Source organism: Ornithorhynchus anatinus, chromosome 14 (assembly GCF_004115215.2).
Source record: "Ornithorhynchus anatinus isolate Pmale09 chromosome 14, mOrnAna1.pri.v4, whole genome shotgun sequence".
NCBI lineage: Eukaryota > Metazoa > Chordata > Mammalia > Monotremata > Ornithorhynchidae > Ornithorhynchus > Ornithorhynchus anatinus.
In genome coordinates, this window is record NC_041741.1 from 37,479,296 (window position 1) to 37,500,276 (window position 20,981).

Sequence of the window (20,981 nt, forward strand, 5' to 3'; positions counted from 1 at the left end):
CCGGGGTTCGAACCCATGACCTCAGACTCCAAAGCCCGTGCTCTTTCCAGTGAGCCACGCTGCTTCTCATGTCTTAAAAGGTAGTTTAGTTAGAGGAGATTATTACAAAATAGATCGCTCTTAGATTGCTATATCCTTCCATTAGGCTTTTTTGTGGTGGGCAATAAAAGCAAAATAACAAGGTAGACCCAGGGAAGTAGGAATGCCAGAAAGCTGCGATAATTATACTAAAATTAATTACTGTTGGCCAATGTTGTAAATATAATATGTATGAAGCACTCGACACAAAGGCAAGGGCCTGCTCTTAAATGAAGACCAACCCTGTGAAGGAGAGGAAAAGGGGGAAGAAAAGAAGCAGAAGAAGAGCAAAAAGGTTGGGGATTATCTGAGTTTAGTTTTCTAGGATGATTTCAGGATCATTGAAATTGAAATGGCATAAATTCACCCTGGGAAGCAAGGATGGTCAATGGTGGTTGCTAAGAGTTACTGACCTCTGTCCTGAAGCTGTAGCAATAGGCGATGGGCCATTAGGGACGCGTGGCTCTTCACATGTACTCATTTCCATTATTACTTTATCTAGGGACTAAGGCAATGCAGAAAGTATGTTAAAATATGAAATGGGGAAGGTTTCAATTCAATACAATTTGGAATTGCTTTTAAACAATCAAAATTTATTGGCACCCCTCCGTTAACAAAATGTGTGTCTGTATAGTAATGAATAAAAACTGGTGGCTTTTAAATTACATATTTATTTTTTTCAAAATGTGCTTTTTCCAGGGGGAAGCATGTTTTAATACTTTCATCATACTTCCCTTTAACCACATGATTACCCAGGTACAGATTACCCAAGTACAGATTACAGACCGTAAATCAAACCACACAATATTTATTGTAGCCCTCAGAAATCAAGAGAAACAATCGTATTTATTGAGTTCTTACTGTACACAGATCACTATACAAAGCACTTATGAAAGCATACCTTGCCCACAACAAACTAACAGCCTAGAAGCGGGATGGCCTAGTGGATAAAGCTCAGGCCTGGGAATCAGGACCTGGGTTCTAATCCTGGCTCCACCACTTTCATTCAGGTGTATTTACCGAGCACTTACAATGTGCAGTGACTCCCATCGTTAACAATAATGAACAATGAATGGAGTATTTCTATTCTAATAATAATAATAATAATGTTGGTATTTGTTAAGTGCTTACTATGTGCAGAGCACTGTTCTAAGCGCTGGGTAGACACAAGGGAATCAGGTTGTCCCACGTGGGGCTCACAGTCTTAATCCCCATTTTACAGATGAGGGAACTGAGGCTCAGAGAAGTTAAGTGACTTGCCCAGAGTCACACAGCTGACAAGCGGCAGAGCTGGGATTCGAACCCATGACCTCTGACTCCAAAGCCCGTGCTCTTTCCACTGAGCCGTGCTCTTTCCACTGAGCCACGCTGCTTCTCGGCACGCTGCTTCTCAGAAACCTGCCTCGGGTCCAGTAGAAAAAGCACAGTTACAGGAATTCGACTTGGTGCAAGACTGAATTGTGCTTGCTGGGGATAGGTCATCATCTGAGTGAAGAATCATCTAGGGCTTCCAGAGAGTCAGTCAGTCAGTCAATCGTACTTATTAAGCACTTACTGTGTGCAGAGCACTGTACTGAGTGCTTGGGAGAGTACACAATACCAAGAAACAGATACATTCCCTGCCCACAACCGACTTATGGTCTAGTAGGGGAGACAGGTGTTAATAGAAATTAATTACGAATATGTACATAAGTGCTGTGGGGCTGGGAGGGGATGAACACAGGGAGCAATGGGAAGCAGAAGGGAGTCGGAGAAGAGAAAACGGGGGCTTAATCAGGGAAGATTGATAGACTCAGTGGGGACCCGGAAAAAAAGGTAGCTACTGTGGGTTAGGGGGCACCAAGACCATAGCAGCCGAGGCACCCCGCCTGCTAGGTTTTCTTGGGTTTTTTTTAATGGTATTTGTTAAGCACTCGCTATGTGTTAAACGCTCTTCTAAGCACTGGAGTAGATACAAGTTAATTAGGTTGGACACAGTCCCATGGGGCTCAGTCTAAGTAGGAGGTAGAACAGAACTGAAGCACCGAGAAGTTGAGTGACTTGTCCAAGGTCGCCCAGCAAGCAATTGGCAAAGCTGGGTTTAGAACCCAGGTCCTCTGGCACCCAGGCTCATGTTCTTTCCACTAGGTCATGTTGCTCGGTTGCTAAGTGATACAAACTTGGGCACTATGTTGAAGTCACTGTGGACCCGAACAGGTGCTGAACATAATCCTTTGTATGTACTTCACAAGGAGTAAAGCAGTGTAAAGCAGATTAAGAATTCTGCATTCTTGCCCTGTGGGAATAAAAATGGCAAGGAACGGAGAGCGCAAGTGCACTTCACAAACCATTACCACAATTCCTTCGAACACGTTCATCTGCTGTTCTCATGGGAGACCTTTTTTTTTTAATGACATTTGTTAAGTGTCTTCTATGTGCCAGGCTCTGTACCCCAAATGCTAGGGTAGCTGCAAGATATTCAGGGTGGATTCAGTCCATGTCCCACATGGGACAGGCAGACAATCCCCATTTTACTTACAGATGAGGTAACTGAGGCACAGAGAAGTTAAGCATCTTGCCCAAAGTAACACAGATAAGTGGCAGAGCTGGGATTAGAACCCAGGTCTTCTGACTCCCAGGCCCCTACTTTTTCCACTAGGCCACGCTGCTTCTTCCAACAGCATCGTTCTTGGGGAAAAGTGTGTAAAGTGACACTGTCCCATATGGATAACTGAATCGGTGTTAGGGAGTTAAGTTTTTGAGATCAGATTTTTCACCATCATGAAAAATATTGTGCCAGGTACGTAACACTACCTCTGTTTTGGATTTATGTAAAAATCCTTAACTAGATCTGTTCTTCAATATTTGTCAAAATATTTTTAAGTAGTGTACGTATGCATAGGCTAATAGCTCTGGGTCTTTAGCTGTGTGTTTATGTGCCTTAGAACCTGTCTTTCTGCCCTTCTCTACTTGCTTTACACCAGGAGATCACTGTGGTCTAGTGGAAAGAGCACAGATCTGGGAGTCAAAGGACCTGGGTTCTAATCCTGGCTCCACCATGTACCTACTTTGTGACCTTGGGCAAGAATTGCAAAATGGAGATGAAATAGCTGTTCTCCCTCCTATTTAGACTGTGAAGCCTATGTGGGCCATGGATTACCTCCAACCTGATTTGTTCAGTGCTTAGTACAGTGCTTGGCACAAAGTAAATGCTTAACAAATACCATTAATTATTATCATCCTGGTCTATTGTTTTTCATTACCATACTTTAAACCCACACATAACTAAGAGAAGAAGTGCTGTGTCAATATTTTTTTGGCTGCTACTGCTTTTTAGTACACTAAATTTTCCTTCTGTCCGGAAAGCTTGCAGAGGATTTCTTACCAACTATACCTAACATTAAATACCAGGAAAAGGGAGGGAGAAAGTAGTGCTATAAGCATAGAAAAACCTTATCTTAAGGGCTTTATGATAAATCTCATGTTCCTCCAGATATGTGGGATGTGGTGGGAAATGGGAGAAAGAAGAGGGAGGTGAAGAATCAGTCTCATTTTTGCCAAAATCAGGACACAGAAATGTGTTTTATACAAGGTCCTATAATATCTGCAAAGGGAATTGTTAGCATAAAAAAGTAAGTACGTTCCAATTCATTCAGAAAAAAACTATATAAAGGAATAGTTTTTCTCTAATTTCCTCTAAACCAAAATGCTCCCCATATTTCTGTTGTGGGCTCCCAAACTGAATATGGTCATCTTTTAAAAGCAAAACAGGACCAATGTATGTGCAGAAGGAGAATTACCTCCAGTTCCTGCATGCTAAACTACGCTTCGGACATTTTTCCCAGCATTAGAAACAAAGATGGGAAATGGGAATAATTGAAAATTAAGTCACCTCCCAAATCAAAGGAATATGAAAGAAAGTGGTTAGTTCACAAAACTCTGGAGTTAAAAGGATGCATACAGTTTCCTTACCCATTTGCTTAATGTAAAATACATCCAGATCTCCAAGAATGCAGTTGTGGCACTCTTGAAGAACTCAAATCTAAGAAAAAATTGGGCTGCTGTGTTCACTACCAGCCCTATTTCTAGATTATTTATATTAGCAAGCCAAGCTCCCCTTTGAAATTCATAACAAAACTCTTTCCTGGAGAACATAGATGAAACATTGCACTTTCAAAGAATCTTGCTCTTGACCATATTTTGTGATTGTAAAATTTAAACCACATTTTCTGGTTTAAAAATAAACCACACAAGATAGCTTTATACTAAAGTGGTGTTTAAGAAGACCTAACAAAAGCATGATAGTATGTGCCTAATTATGAGTCAAACACTGCCCTAAACTATGTTGCTCTGTGCTGTCTTTATACAGGATGATCAGAGGTAGTGCCTGACCCATATGGGCCCACAATCTAGGAGGGAAGCCAGAGCAGATATTTTATCTCCATTTTAAAAATGAGGTAACTGAGGCTGAGAGGCTGTCACTTACCCAAGGCCACACAGCTGGCCAATGGCAGAGCCGGGACTCCCAGCTCATATTCTTTGCAATAAACCATGCTGCCCCCTGGCCTAGTAAACAAGCTTAGACTAGTAATAAAAATGAAAGGTGAAGTTTAAACCTCAGATATCTACCCAAACAGTGCCAGATCAAATCTAAATGTAAATATTTTCTCTTTTCTGGTTAAAGATCATTCATTTTTAATAGTGTACACCAAAGCTTGAGGATGGTAAACTGGGTAGCCTAATGTTTTAATGTTCCTGGCAACACATTTTTCCCTATTTTCTCCTATTGAAAATAAGTCTGTTAGAATATTTCTTTTCCAAAACATTGCTATGATTTTACAAAAGGGCCTAATATAAGCTAGTCAAGATTTAAATGATACTTTGAAACAGCAGCATAATTTTACCACTTTACAGCTAAATTAGGCTGGTGCAAATAATTTTTTTAGGTGTTTTCGAACTCACCAAGCAGATTGGATGCGTTTTCAGTTTTGTCCATGGGATCTGAAAAACAAGACAATCAAATCGCTTTTTTTGAAGTGATTCACTGAAAAATATCCAAAGAAGAATAAGGTGTAAAACCAGGATATTTATCTTTTACATTGGGAAAACTAAATTATAACTATTTTCCTTTATCACGTTTTAATTAGATGATATAGGAGATGACTAGAGGGCACATTTTTAATGTCCTGTCCCACCTCCGTCTAAAACTAATCTCTTATGATAGCTGGAACTAAATAACTAGCTGACTCAATCAGGGTTTTGGTCCCTGGATCTAGTTTTTGGGTGGTAGAAGATGGGAAAAATGAGAGATTACTGGAAAACTGTTACAGAGAAAGAATATTTTGGGGACCAAGAGAAAAGAATCACATGTCACAGGAATATCTCAAACTGACTTGAAATGAGATCCCCCACAACAGAAATTTACTGCTGTCTCTGTTGGATAAGGAATGCTATGTAAGAAAGACCTAACGTATAAACAAAACATACATCAACAACTAAATCTATTTTCATTTGCTCTCAATTCTATTCATGAAGACCAAAAACTATTGATAGATAAAAAAAAATATGACCACTCTTTTGAAACTACTTTGGATATAAAAATAATTTGTTATGAGTCATTAATCTTCACCATTAATGGTCTTCAAGTATGAAGGACAACTATGTCTGTATATACATACACCTACATACTAGTTTTCAAAGGAAAAGATTTATTTTAAAAGGTGTATGGGAGGGAAGGGAATGAAAAAAAGGAAAATGAAATTGTTACCCGAATGGATGCTTTATTGCAAAAGACTTTGTTGATTGCAAGCCATGTTGGCAAATCCAGCATGTTTTGGAGAACCTCTTCATCCAGTTCTAAATTGGTCAGCTGGCCTTCTCCTTTTAGTGTGCTTAGGTTTATCTTGTCAGGGGATAAGTTTTTGGTGAATCTGAAGGGAGAAAATACAAGATATGTGAACACTGAGCAATTTCTGCTATCCAGCCAGCCAAGCCAGGCAGCAAAGAGAACCGTTCACCAGAACTGGGTGCCATGTGCGCTGACAGCGGCCACGGGTAGACTGCCCACTGAGTAGGGAAAAGCCGGACAAGGGGACGCGGGTGGTTCCCTGGCCACGGACTAGGCCTACTAGTGCGTCCCCACAAGGCTGGAGAAGACTCGCCCCCCTCCCCCCCCCAGAGTGGCTGAGCAGTGACACGGTGCAGGAGGAAGAGTTGAGTGAGATGGCTACCAAAGCGGGCGCTGTACTTTGCAACCTCTGACACTCCCCCTTTTCCCAATGAAAAGAACCAGTAATAAATACATTCTCTCTCCCCATCTTCTTTTCTCATCTACCTTCTCTCCCATTTTTCTCTCTCCTTTACTCTCTCCCAGTGCAAGTACAATGTTAACTTTAAATTCTTCCTCTTAGTATTATTTCAGAATTACACCTTCACAATTAAGTATATTATGTCAGTGTGGGTTTCAACTGTTCGAGTGGCTCTTCACATACTCAAAGATGGCTCAAAGATTCTTTTGTTAGGCATTTCTGAACAAAGAGGCTGCCTATCTCAGCAAGAGAGGATCCTATTACAGAATATACTAAGTAATAACTATGTAATGCAACACTTCAACCAGAAAGCTTCAGATGAGCCAATGCTTTGGATATTCTCCCACAAAATGGTCACTTTGGCCACTTGATCCCTTACAAAGGAGGAGTTTACAATGTTTGAGTTATTTCTAGAGGAAATGCAAGTCCCCATTTAGCAGAAGTTTAGGCTATCTGGTTTGCAAACAGTTTCAGCTACCACTGAACAGTAAATTCCCTCTCTTGATGATGCCAGTTCCTCAGACTAATAGGCAACATGCTTAGGAGCCTCTTGCAAAGCTCTCCCTGGATTCCTAGCAGAACTGCCTTGGGTTAATATTATTAGCAAACAGCCCTCACTCTATATCAACCTATACCCATAATTATTTATGAGTGTTTACTGTGTACCTAGTACTAGATTAAGGGCCCGGAAGAAAACAATAGAGGAAAAGACAGTTCCTGTCCTCACAGCGCTTCAAATCAATCCATCAATGGCATTTATTGAATGTGCAGAGCACAGAACTAAGCGCTTGGGAGAGTACAATCCAAGAGAATTATCAGACATGTTCCCTGTTCATAAAGAGTTTTCAAACCAGAAGGGTAGCTCTTAATCCAATAAGTAATCATCTGCCTGTCAACTCTGTTGAGGAAATGGTTAACCCTGAGGATGGAAAACAATGACTGTTGAGAGGGACAGATTTATGATTTACAAAACAAGATAAGGGAGCTAGGTTAGAATGGGGCTCTGTAAAGGTATGTGTGAAGGGGTAGAGATGGACTAAAGAAGGAATATAAAGCTAGCACATATGTACTAAAGGACTGGTTATGAGGACTAGCATATGCCCAGTGGAAAAATTAGGATAAGGATCGCCCATAGCTCCTCGCATAAGTCGTGACCCAACTGGACAAAGAACACGGTCTAACGTTCAAACCATAAAAAGGGATATCCGGAGGAGGGATGAAAGAGGAGGAACTGGGATGATGGTGAAAGAGCTAAGGCGGACCAGGCAGGACCAAGAAGGACATAATGAGGGAGAGAGGGATCTGAAATTTTGGTATTGTGTGCCTATAACTCATGCCCCTACAGCCAAGTAATAAATCTCTGACTCGGAATAAATATGCCAGGGAACTGCGCTTGGCAAGAAAACTCTGCTGACCAGAATTGCACTCCCTTTGCTATCTTAGCAAAGGGTTCTTTGGGTTCTTAGTACAGTATTCTGCCCGCAGTAAGTGCTCGATAAATGGTATTGATTCATTGCCTGATTAATTGGGGTTCAGCCAAACAAGTACAGGCCAGGATTCCCTGTGATTCCCACTCCTTCCAATTCCGTACAGATGACCCCAGGGCTTCACTCAGGTCATCTGTGTGACTCTGTGTACAAAGTGCTGATCAGTGCTGGTCACTGCTGACTCCTAATTAGTTATAAATGATGACTCACTGGCAACTTGCATTCTCCAAGCAAGATCCCAACTCCGGCCAACTGTCTGCTGCGTGGCCTTGGGCAACCCACATAACTTCTCTGAGCTTCAGTTACCTCATCTGGAAAATGTGGATTAAGAACTGTGAGCCCCAAGTGGGACAACCTGATTATCTAGCACCTACCCCACTGCTTAGAACAGTGCTTGACACATAGTAAGCGTTTAACAAATGCCATAATTATTACTATTTCAGCAGAACTTCTCGTATATCAATAAACTACTCTCTACATGAAATTGTTCATCTTTTGAGTGAATTATTTCAGAAGAGAATGTCACTTAGTGACCTTAGAGAAGTACTTATTATGAATAAAATAGTAATATATATGCAAAAATACATCCAAACAAAAATAGACTAACTGGAAAAAAGAACAGCTCATTCACTGGCCCAGTTACCAATACAGCTTCCATAGGAATTACTTTTAGCTAAATGTAAAGGATCAACCTGGAATGAACACTTTATGCTGTCTTGTAATGTGTTAAAGCCAGAATGTGAATATGCTTGAGGCTAATGATATTTTCATTACTTAAGAAGTTTATGAAACTATTTATCAGTCTGTAAATATTAGTACTATGATATCTGTGGATCTCAAGAGATGGACAAAAAGAATAGAATATTTCACAAACTATCACTTTCACACAGACCCCCATAATAAAAATTATTTAAAATACAATGTCAGTGGTAGGATTCCTTTAATAGGATCTAATGATCAGAGTTTGATTAGTTCCGTTTTTTACTCAATATTTTATAGTCACCACAACCTGAGTCCTTCCAGTGAACCTACTTTAAGATAAATCAATAAGAAATGGGGAAAATGGGAAAAAAATTGATAAGAATTCCTCTAGTTTTACAGCCCTCTAATGCTGTATGTGCATAATAAATGCTGTTGCTGCTGTTTGTGATGTAGTTCCAGATTTGCTTAATTTAAAAACTCAATGTTTTAAGTACTTCCTTAACTAATAGCCTGGGACCTTAGATAGTAATAGCATTTATAAAGTGCTTACTGTATAAGGAACACTGTACTCAATACTGGGAAAGATTACACAAATGGAAATTTGACATGGTCCCTGTGTTACTTAAAAATGAGACATTTTCAAGTCGCTCTAATCTGAAACAATAGAAAAAGTAAGATGAAAAGGAAAGGCCCAAGGAGAGCAAGATGATGTAAAGATAGGAGCAAAGCAGAAAAAGAAAGAGGGAGAGAGAAGGACAAAGGGGGAAAAAAAACCCAAGAGAGGCAAGGGCAGAGGCATGAAGAGAAAATCTCCGTTTCCAAGGCCTTCTCTACTGCTTCTGCCCAGGTTGAACGAGTTCCGGACAGGAAAATTTACCTCGTGTCCTGAGTCACACTGCCATGGGGCTGTTGGGTTTTCTCAGAGGGTTGTGGCCAAAATTCCCAGTTTACACCTTGCACAATTATGGACTCAGAGACCCAGAGTTTGCAGTTTGGGAACTCGGTACCCAGAAAGAGAGATCTAGGCTCACAGACCTGCAGTTTGCATGACAGAGGTAGGAGTCTTTCCCTGTCTTCTCTCACAGCCCCTTTCTTCCAACCTGGGAGCACACTTCTTCCCCTACTTGACCGACAAGGTATGATGATCCTTTTTTGGCTACCTTTTGGGGCAAAAAATATGTCCTAAAGAACCTAATGTGGAAGATGAGTCAGTCGCCCAAATATTGGGACTGTCCTATCTCTACTGATCATGTGGTAACCTTATTTTGGATCTTCCTTGGTTGAAATCTGTGTCCTTAGAATTGATGTGAAAAGACTCAAACCTCCAGATTGAGAAGGCAAGGTGGTATAACCTGGTGTGCACTGGCTATCAAAACAGGCCACTGTGCCGCCGCAAGGTCTGGTTACCAATATTTTAGGCATATGCCTACATGGCATTCACTGAGCCATCCTGTCACCTCCTTCTGAACAAAAAATTTCATTCCAGCCAGATCTTTGCACATTCTTCCACGATTTCTGCTTTTGATGTGTAAAAATAACCTAATTAAAATATCAAGTCAATTCCCCAGTTTTCTTGTCAAATCCTTAATTTTGAGGAACATTTCAAAATGACACAGTATCCCCCCCAGAAAACAATGCTGTCAAAGCATCGTTAAAAACTAATTTTAAAAAGTAAATACTTCCTCTTTCACCTTGAAGAATCAAAAGGAAGGGTGAATTTAGTCTACTGCCAACCTTTCCTAATTTTAACCGCAATTTTCGAAGTCATCTAAAAATAATTGACAAAAATTTTAATCTCCTCTATGCAGTAGCAATTAATAACTTAAAAGTTAACTTAATAAATTAGAGCTCCAAACTCTATCATGATGAATGGAAGACTAGATCAAAGATATTCACACAAGGACATCCAAAGAGAGTTTTTAAACTTCACAAAGTAGAGCTAACAGATCTCAGCCGGTGTAAGTAGATCAAACAATTTTTACTGACCACAAAAGGGTGACCGATTTATAAAGTCATAATGAAATAGCAACTTCAGCCTATAGAGGAGCTCCCAAGATCATGCATCTGCATATTCACGTTGAAGAAAATGACACCCCTAAGTACACCAGGAACGAACATCATAACCCCCAAAATGTCTTCTTAAAGGGACTGAATACTGACTGCTAGCAATCTATCCAAAATGCCGGGGAAGGGAGGAATTACCTGAGGGCAAGGGATTCAGATAAAAGGCCCCCCCATTCCTGGTGAAAGCAAGAGGTCAGTTGCCATGGTTTCTGAGATGCTTCTGGTACCACTGTGGTGATTAGGGAACTCACAGCAAACCAATCTCCACCACAGCCAGCAGGGATCACTGCAGGGAATGGGGACACGGGGGACACATAAAGGAGCAAGTTTAAAGAGAGGGTGGGAGAGGGAAAGGAGTGATACAATGAAAGAAATTTAGCTCCTGGGCAATTAAACACACAGTAATATTTATTCATGCTATAGCAAAGGAAATAAGTGTTTACATTTTAAATTAAGTGATTTCATATGGCGAGGATTTGCAGTCACCATTTTAATCGGGAAAGGCTAAAAGCTACAATATAAAACAATATAAATAGAAAACAATATAAAACAATACTGACATACAGCTTTGAAAAATGATACTGTAATGAACGAGAGAGAGACTCTGGAGCTATATGAAGATGGACTGCAAATATTAAATACTACATCAATTCACAGCTAATAGTAAGTTTTATGTTAGTAATGAACTCGGTATTTTGCAGAGCTATTTACTCCTGAACCTTAAGAACCATGTAAGCCTAAATCACCAAAAACTACAGTGAGACAAAGTATGGACAAACAAGCAAGTCACGATGCAGGAAGCCAATCAGGCGGAGAAGATGTTGGAAAGCACGCTAAATGACTTTATTAATACAGAGTTCTAATGCCATATTAGCTGCCAATCCATTGTTTCCCCACTCTTTTGCAGTTTCTGTGAATTCAGACCAGCTGTGGATTACTGCCTCCCTCAGGGGATACCATACCCATTATGTTGGAATCAAGGCATAATCCATAAGAAGAAAGATATAGAAAACTGAAAAATCTGAGATTTTTCAAAACACAATAATTTAAAAATACAAAATAATGCAATATAAAAAAACATCTTGGAGCTAGAAGTCTGCCCACCTACTGAATCTACCAGGGTAAGTACTGTCCCTCTAAATGCTTTCATTCTTAGAGAAGCAGCATGGTTTAGTGGAAAAAGTGAGCGACTGTAAATCAGAGGACCCAGGTTCTAATCCTGGCTCTACCGCTTGACTCCTTCATTTAACTTCTCTGTGCTACAGTTTCCTTATCTGTAAAATGAGGGTTCAGGGCCTATTCTCCTTCTAACGTAGCCTGTGAGCACCATGTACGCTGATGATCTTGCATCTGTCCCAGTGTAAGCACAGTGAATGGCACAGAGTAAGCCCTTAAACATTAAAGGAGGTACACACTTAGGGATGCAATAATTTTTTTTCAGGTTTTTCATAACATTTCATTACCCACAAACCTACCACAGTGCTTTCACTTACATCCCCCAAAACAGGTCTACTCACCATCAAGAATCTACAAAAATATGAGTGCAAAAAATACTGCCAAAAAGAAGACCAGAGCCTTGTCCTCGTCTAATTTTTAGCACATCCCCAGACCCTAGCAAGATTTCCACAGTGAGAAGAGCCTCCTCACCAATCTCTCTGCCTCCAGCCTCTCTCCTCTTCAGTGTCTACTACGTTCTGATTCTGGAAGCAATCCTTCTTGCTTAATTGATTCTTTTCTGAAACATCATTTGGCTCTCAGCTCTGCATATTCACGTTCAAGAAAATGACACCCCTAAGTACACCACAAACAAACATCAGACCCCCCAAAATGTCTTTTTAAAGGAACTGAATACCGACTGCTAGCAATCTATCCAAAATGCTGGGGAAGGGAAGAATTACCTGAGGGCAAGAAATTCAGCTAAAAGGCCCCCCATTCCTGGTGAAAGCAAGAGGTCAGTTGCCATGGTTTCTGAGATGCTTCTGGTACCACTGTGGTGGTTAGGGAATTCACAGCATTATTTTTTGCAATTCTTTAATTGTGGGAGCAGAGTCAGGTTTTTGGTTTTTTGGGTTTTCTTTTTTTAAGTGGTATTTGAAGCACATGCTATGTGCCAGGCACTGAACTGAGTGTTGGAGGAGACACAAGACAATCAGTTTTGAACACAGTCCATACCCCTCAAGGGGCTCACAGTCAATCCCCATTTTACAAATGAGGTAACTGAGGCACAGAGAAGCTAAGTGATTTGCTCAAGGTCAGAGAGCAGACAAGGGGCAAAGCTGGGATAAGAACCCAGGTCCTTCTGACTCCCAGGCCCGTGCTCTATTCACCAGGCTAGGCAGCCTCTTGGCTAGAGAGGTTGAAGGCACATGTATCTGCAAGGAGTTGACTCAAATCCAAGTTAGGAAAATAGTGGCCAAAAATTGTTGACGTGGTCATCCAAGTATTAACTGGAATCCTTGATACAATTTACCCAGAGTAACTAAGGAGGAAAAGGGTTTGAAAAAGTAAGGTAAGGCAGTCTATACTATACAGCTATTGCTTAAGCTAAGTACGTGTAACTCTTATCTATTTCACCTTGGAAAAATTTTTTAACTAATAATATGTGCAACTCTCATATGTAAATACGGTTAATAGTGCTATAAAATCTCAAAGTGAACATAGTACCTCTACTGGCTGCCTGCCAGTTACAACCCAATCACCTGCATTTATTAAGTGCTTACTGTGTGCAGAGCACTGTACTAAGACCTTGAGAGTACATTATAACAGTTGGTGGACTTGTTCCCCACCCACAAAGAGCTTACAGTCTAGAGGGAGAAAGCGAGTTGTATTCAGTGATTTTATTACAAAAGCACCTTATATTACTTATTGTAATTTATTCTTCATGACACCCCTGAAAGTTGGGGTCAGGTATTATGATCCCCATTTTAAAGATGGGGAAACCGAGGCAGGGAGTGGTTAAATGACTTGCCCAGTCACCCAGCAGGTAAGTAGAAGATCAGGAACTAGAACCTGAGACCTCCAACTTCCAAGGCTGCAGCTCTTCCACTAATCCACGCTGCCTCCTCAGTGTGACACATAGGAAAACCTACCAATAATTATTACCATTTTACTTTTTGAACTATGATCCCTTTCTCAAGTAGTCATATTTAAAATCAATGGTATTTACTGAGTGCTTACTATGTGCAGAGCACATTGGGAGAGTACAATACAAGAGAGTTAGCAAACACGTTCCCTGCCCAAACTAGCAAAATGTCCTCTACTTATTCCAGGAAAAAAAAAATCCTAGTGATAGTTCAATCACTCCCTAATCCCTAGTGATTTTTTCTTAATCCACGTTGTGGAAGAATCACCAAAGTTTATGAGCTTTAAAGGTGACTTGTTCAGGTTCTTCTGGTGAGGGAATGTTGTAAATCATTAACCTGGAATGAAACAACAAGAAACAGTGACCTCATTGAAAGATAATTCTATAATTAACCTGATTTAACCCCATACATTCCTAAGTACAAAAGAACGTAAGGTACGCCCAGTTCTCCCATAACACCGGGAGTTGCATTCCTGCCTGCATCGAAGAAATCTCACCACCTGGTTTCACCCATTCTGACGTCCTGACATGCATCCAAGTCATTTCTTTCAATCCTGTGGGCTGCAATAACTCAACAGGTTTGTGTTGTCAGGCAAACGTTCCCTAATGCCATAACAAGGTTCCAGCCAAAATGTGTACTGAAGACACATGTTATGGCAGAACTGAATGTCTCCTGCCTCCTTTCTACTTCATAAGCCCTATTTATAAATCCACACTTTCCTCTCTAGGGGGTCTTCTCACCGTCTGTCGCTCTCTCTCTCACCGCTCCCATTTCTAGCCTCTTGCTCATTCATGCCTTAATGTACCTGGAACTCCCACTTTAAATCTGCCAGACCACAACTCTCCTCCTTGAAGGTCCTTCTAAGATCCCATCTCCTCCATGAGGAATTCCTTGATTAAATCTTCTCCTCAGGTCACATCTTCCCAACTACGACCACGGGCACTAGTGCTCACAACTAGCCATAGCACTTCTTATGCATATACCAATTTATATAGTCTACTATTTAAGTAATTATGAATTCGTTGTTCTATCTTTCCAATGTTTTCCTCCTAATTGTACGTGCCTTTATCTGCCTTCCCAGGTGGACTATAAGTTCTCTGAGAGCAGGGATTGTGTCCTTTACCTCCACTGTATTCCCCCAAGTGCTTAGAACAGTGTTTGGCACACAGGAGACGCAAAATAAATCCCGCTGCTTGATAACGCCCCTTTCCAGTGTTTCCTCTCCCTGATAAATTAGAGAAACTGCATGGCCTAGTGGGAAGAGCACAGGCCTGGGAGTCAGGAACTGGAAAAAGTGGCATTTCTCCTACCTGCCTTCGCTCCTAATTCACTCTAAGCCTACGAGCAGCTAGATTCTCCCACAAGATACAGTCGGCAGCTCCCACTTGCCCCCAAACCACAGAGCTTGCCGGAACTGACTCCACTTTAGCTGGAAGTGGTGGGACCTGAAGTGAATGAAATGGAGGGCCAGATTCAGCCCACGAGCCAAACCTTGTCACAGAGACCTCCATTTACGGTTCATTCAGGTAGTAACTTCTTAAATGGGCCCGATCTAAGGTTGCCATGAAGCTCTTTGCAAGTGTTTTGTGGTTTAAACCTCCGGATGTGGCTTTGTAATAATATACTGGCTAGCGGAAGTTTTGAATGAAACAAGAATTGATCCAACATGTGGAGAATACAAGTAATAACACGGCCAGGATCAAACATCGAGATAGTTGTAAGGTATCACTGATTAGAACTTGAGTAGGACCAAGGTATCTCTTCTGTAAGCAGATGATTAGGTTGGAGATACTGGCACAGCTGCTGAACCTCAGACCCATGGATGGATTTTGTTCCTCATGACCTTCAACTTCAAATGTCACTAAAAAAATCAGCCCGTTTAGTCATTGGCATCGATGCAACGAATCTGCCCACTACCTTGAATCCCTATCCCTTCATCCACATTTGTCACTAAGTGAGTGTAGGAGAACTCTTTGGTTCTAGAGATAGGTGAGGCTCATTAGCTGCTCACTAAAGATCTGAGGGCTGTCAGCTTGTTAAGCCAAATCAGAGAAAGTCTGCAAAAGTAAAAAAAAAAAAAGACAATTGCTTTCTTTTATATATTGCATTCTACAAAGTCAGAGGCCAGATGAACCTATAGAGAGGCAGCTGTGGTCATCATGGACCTTTACAAAGAAACAGGACTCTGCAGTGGCAATCAGCTGGCTGCAGACGATTTCCAAGGATATAACTAGTTTTTGGAAGTCACTAATTTGCTCAGCTATCCAAAGGAGAAACGTGATGTGCCACTGAGGAATTTCTACTCTGGAACCAAAAACTTGTAAGCCTACAAGTGACCTATGAATTGGGGATTTAACCTATAGGAGCGCAGCTGAGTTTTTAACATAATAATAATAATAATGTTGGTATTTGTTAAGCACTGTTCTAAGTGCTGGGGTAGACACAGGGGAATCAGGTTGTCCCACGTGGGGCTCACAGTCTTAATCCCCATTTTACAGATGAGGGAACTGAGGCACAGAGAAGTTAAGTGACTTGCCCACAGTCACACAGCTGACAAGTGGGAGAGCTGGGATTCGAACCCATGACCCCTGACTCCAAAGCCCGTGCTCTTTCCACTGAGCCACGCTGCTTCTCTAAGGAAACATAAGAGTTTCCTTCCTGGCATTGGATACAATTTTTAAAGACAGGTCAAGACAGGTTATTTACTGAGCACTTACTGTGGGCAGAGCTCTGTACTAAGTGGTTGGGACAGTACATGTCAATAGAGCAGGAAGAACCAATCCCTGACCACAGTGTTCCAATTTTCCCTGGGGTCAGCCAGGCAGTCTGGTAGGGTTGTGTCCCCGCTGGCCTAATCAATACTCCTCCTGAACTAGGCTTCCAGTTGGCTCCCTACCAGAATCCGGGGGGGCCCAGCAGAGCAGGCAGTGGCAATTCCCCCAACCCCACCGAGGGATCCAGAACGCAGATTTTATCAGCAATGAAAGACCGGAGGGTCAGCGATCAGTAGTGTAGCTACCCTCCTGCCACTCAAAGTATGTGCCCCTTCAAGTGTAAAAATCACTGAATCACTAAGAGACTCTTTATTGCAGAGCAATTTCAAGTTACATAAAGGAACACGAACCTCGTGTTCAATTTTAAACATGTGGGTGGATATTTACTTTGGAAAAACAGACTTGGTGTTCCTAAATTTTAGATGTGTCTACATTTCTGATATTAAACAAATCTTATACCATCAAAAATAGACTGCTTGAATATAAAATTATCTTCTACATGCACAAGCATAACTACCTAGTCTTCTAGGCAATATTGAAGTCCTTAGCACTATGAAAGCCTTTTACCTTTCGAAAGGCCACCCACCACCTCTTCTTATAGATATTATCTGCTTTATTTGAAGATGACGTGGCAAAGTTAGAAGGGAAAGATTTTTTAGCACCACAGTCAAACTCAATCGCTCCGTCGCACTTACTGAGTGCTTGCTATGCGCAGAGCATTAGACTAAGCGCTCGGGCGAGTACGAGAACACGGAATCGGTGACCCTTTCCCTGCCCACCACGAGCTTCCAGTCTAGAGGAGGATCAAAGCCTGTTCGGTTTGAAAAGTGAAATCATTGACAAAAATAAAATGGCAATTTTGGTCATATAAATGCCATCGTGACCAGCTTTACATTCGATGCCTTTAAACGGAATACGTGGGCTGCCGATGCCCGACAAAGCAAAAGAGAATTAGCTGGCTTCCCGACTCCAGACAAAACTACCAGGAATTATTGCAGTAATCCTGTGATTTAAGAGACAAATATGGAGAAGCTATGAACCTAACAAGTTGCCAGCTTTACTGAGTCATACTCCAGACTAGAACCACCCTGTCAAATGGAAAGAATAACAGTTCTTGGGTGATCACATAAGCTGATTCTCAATTTCGGGACCCCGTCTTCCTTTAGAAGCCATTGCCTAACTTCGGGCTGACGTCGGCCCAGGTGACTCCAAAAACCATTTATGAAAATTAACCCCTCTGGTAATTAGTACAGTGCTCTGCACCTAGTAAGCGCTCAATAAATACTATTGAATGACTTCACCTTCACAAGGCCAGGGCAGGTGAGCAGGCTCGCCCGCTGAGGGGGCGTCCACCTGGAGGGTCGACGATCAAAATGAGCTGGATTCCACACCATAATGATAATTATGAGGGTATCTGTTAGGCGCTTACTAGGTGCCCTGGCACTGTTCTGGGCGCTGGGATAGATACAAGGCAACGAGGCTGCCCCGCATGGGGCTCACAGTCTTGATCCCCATTTTACAGATGAGGCAACTGAGGCACAGAAACAAAGTGACTGGCCCCAGGTCATGCAGCAGATAAGTGGCGGAGCCGGGATGAGAAGCCACGGCCTCCGACATCCCGGCCCAGGCCTTTATCCACCGGGTCATCTGCAATGGGATCAGCATGGTTCAGTGGAAAGAGCCCGGGCTGGGGAGTCGGAGGTCAAGGGCGCCGCCTGTCTGCTGTGTGACCTTGGGCAAGCCGCTTAACTTCTCAGTGCCTCAGTTACCCCATCTGTAAAATGGGCATTAAGACTGTGAGCCCCACGTGGGACAACCTGATCACCCTGTATCCTCCCCAGGGCTTAGACCAGTGCTTTGCCCATTGTAAGCGCTTAATAAATGCCATCATTATCATTTGACGAGAGGGTATTTTTGATGACCTGAAATCAATCGGCCCATCGATCCGGCGCTGAGAACAGTGCTTGCCCCAGAGTGAGCGCTTAACGAATGCCATCATTGTTACCATGATGGGGCGGTGATTCTCGAGCTGGACTCCAGGGCTTGGAGGAGGGGGTTTTCTTTCGCCTGGGGGGCCATCAAGGTGGGAGGCTTCCTCAACCGGTAGGCGACAGGGTCCCCTGGGAACAGCACCCGAGAGCTCACCTCCTCCAAGAGGCCTTCCCAGACTGAGCTTCCCCTTTTCCCTCTGCTCCTTCTCTGCTCCCCCTCCGCCCTCTGCTCCCTCCCCCTTGCCCCCTTCACCTTCCCTCAGCTTAGCCCCCTTTCCCTCTGCTCCTCCCCCTCCCCTCAACACTGTGCTCATTTACATATATTTTTATTACACTATTTATTTTGTTAATGAGGTGTCCATCCCCTTGATTCTACTTTCGTGATGATGTCTTGTTTTTGTCCGTCTGTCTCCCCCCATTAGACTGCGAGCCCGTCATTGGGCAGGGATGGTCTCTATCTGTTGCCCAATTGTCCATTCCAAGCTCTTAGTACAGTGCTCTGCACATAGTGAGCGCTCAATAAATACTATTGAATGAATGAATGAATCAATCAATCAATCAATCCCGGGGGGAGGGGACTGTAAGGAGCGCTTACTAGGCCATCGACCCTTGGCCCACGTCCTCCCGCTGTCCTGGAATGTCCTCCCTCCTCACCTCCGCCAAACTCACTCTCTTCCCCTCATCAAAGCCCTCCGGAGAGCTCCCCTCCTCCAGGAGGCCTGCCCAGACTGAGCCCCCTTTTCCTTCTGCTCCCCCTCCCTCATTCATTCATTCAACCAATCGTATTTATCGAGCGCTTACTACGTGCAGGGCACTGGACTAAGCGCTTGGAATGGACAATTCGACAACAGATAGGGACCATCCCTGCCCAACGACGGGCTGACAGCATAAACGCTAATAATGTTGGTATCGGCTCAGCGCTTACTATGTGGGCAGCACTGTTCTAATTGCTGGGGGTGATACAAGGTAATGAGGATGTCCCACGTGAGGGTCACCGTCTTAATCCCCATTTTACAGATGAGGTCACTGAGGCCCAGAGAGGTGAAGTCACTTGCCCAAAGCCACACAGCAGACAGGGATTAGAACCCACGACCTCTGACTCCTAAATCCGGGCTCTTTCCACCGAGCCACGCTGGCCCTCCCACCCTCTAGCCTTCCCCCTTCCCCTCCTCTCACTGCTGTGCTCACTGGTATATATTATTATCCCATTTATTTTGTTAATGAGGTCTATCACTTCACTTCTCTGGGCCTCAGTGACCTCATCTGCAAAATGGGGATGAAGACTGTGAGCCCCACGGGGCACAACCTCATGACCCTGTATCTCCCCCAGCGCTTAGAACGGTGCTCGGCACAGAGTAAGGGCTTAACAAATACCAACATTATTATTATTATTATTAAAATGGGGATGAAGACGGTGAGCCTCACGTGGGACAAGCTCATGACCCTGTCTCTCCGCCAGCGCTTAGAACAGTGCTCTGCACAGAGTAAGAGCTTAACAAATACCAACATTATTATTATTATTAAAATGGGGATGAAGACGGTGAGACTCAAGTGGGACAACCTCATTCCCCTGAATCTCCCCCAGGGCTTAGAACAGTGCTCTGCACAGAGTAAGGGTTTAACAAATACCAACATTATTATTATTAATTAAATGGGGATGAAGACGGTGAGGCTCACGTGGGACAACCTCATGACCCTGTCTCTCCCTCAGCGCTTAGAGCAGCGCTCTGCACAGAGTAAGGGTTTAACAAATACCAACATTATTATTATTATTGAAATGGGGATTAAAACGGTGAGCCTCCCGTGGGACATCCTGATGACCATGAATCTCCCCCAGGGCTCAGAACAGTGCTCTGCACAGAGTAAGAGCTTAACAAATACCAACATTATTTATTATTATTATTATTAAAATGAAGATGAAGACGGTGAGCCTCACGTGGGACAACCTCACTCCCCTGAATCTCCCCCAGGGCTTAGTACAGTACTCTGCACAGAGTAAGGGCTTAACAAAGACCAACATTATTATTAATTAAATGAGGATGAAGACGGTGAGCCTCACGTGGGACCACCTCATGATCCCGTCTCTCCCCCAACGCTTAGAACAGTGCTCTGCACCGAGTGAGCGCTTTTAACAAATGCCAACATTATTATTATTATTATTATTATTTAATTATTATTTAATTATTATTAAAAGGGGGATGAAGACGGTGAGCCTCCCGAGGGCCAACCTGATGACCCTGAATCTCCCCCAGGGCTTAGAGCAGTGCTCTGCACCGAGTAAGGGCTTAACAAATACCGATATTATTATTATTATTATTAAAATGGGGATGAAGACGGTGAGCCTCACGTGGGACAAGCTCATTCCCCCGTCTCTCCCCCAGCGCTTAGCGCAGCGCTCTGCACCGAGTGAGCGCTTTTAACCCATACCTCATTTTGTTAATGAGGGCTATCACCCATTAACCAATACGAACACTACAATGATGATCGCATCTCCCTTGCTTCCGTTTATCTTGAT

At 42.7% G+C, this 20,981-nt stretch overlaps 1 protein-coding gene across 4 annotated transcripts in view; it reads right to left on the reverse strand.

Moving 5' to 3' along the window:
- UHRF1BP1L (UHRF1 binding protein 1 like) overlaps positions 1–20,981 on the reverse strand; it is a 52,032-nt gene that overhangs the window by 30,612 nt on the left and 439 nt on the right. For 3 of the 4 annotated variants that reach the window (XM_029078729.2, XM_029078731.2, XM_029078732.2), the window contains exons 2-4: positions 5,825–5,987; positions 5,020–5,058; positions 492–583 (exon numbers count right to left, since the gene is read on the reverse strand). In XM_029078729.2, the coding sequence (XP_028934562.1) occupies positions 492–583; positions 5,020–5,058; positions 5,825–5,987 (294 nt within the window). Of the gene's footprint in view, positions 1–491; positions 584–5,019; positions 5,059–5,824; positions 5,988–20,893; positions 20,914–20,981 lie in introns of those variants that run through there. The other variant, XM_039914025.1, reaches the window with a different exon arrangement.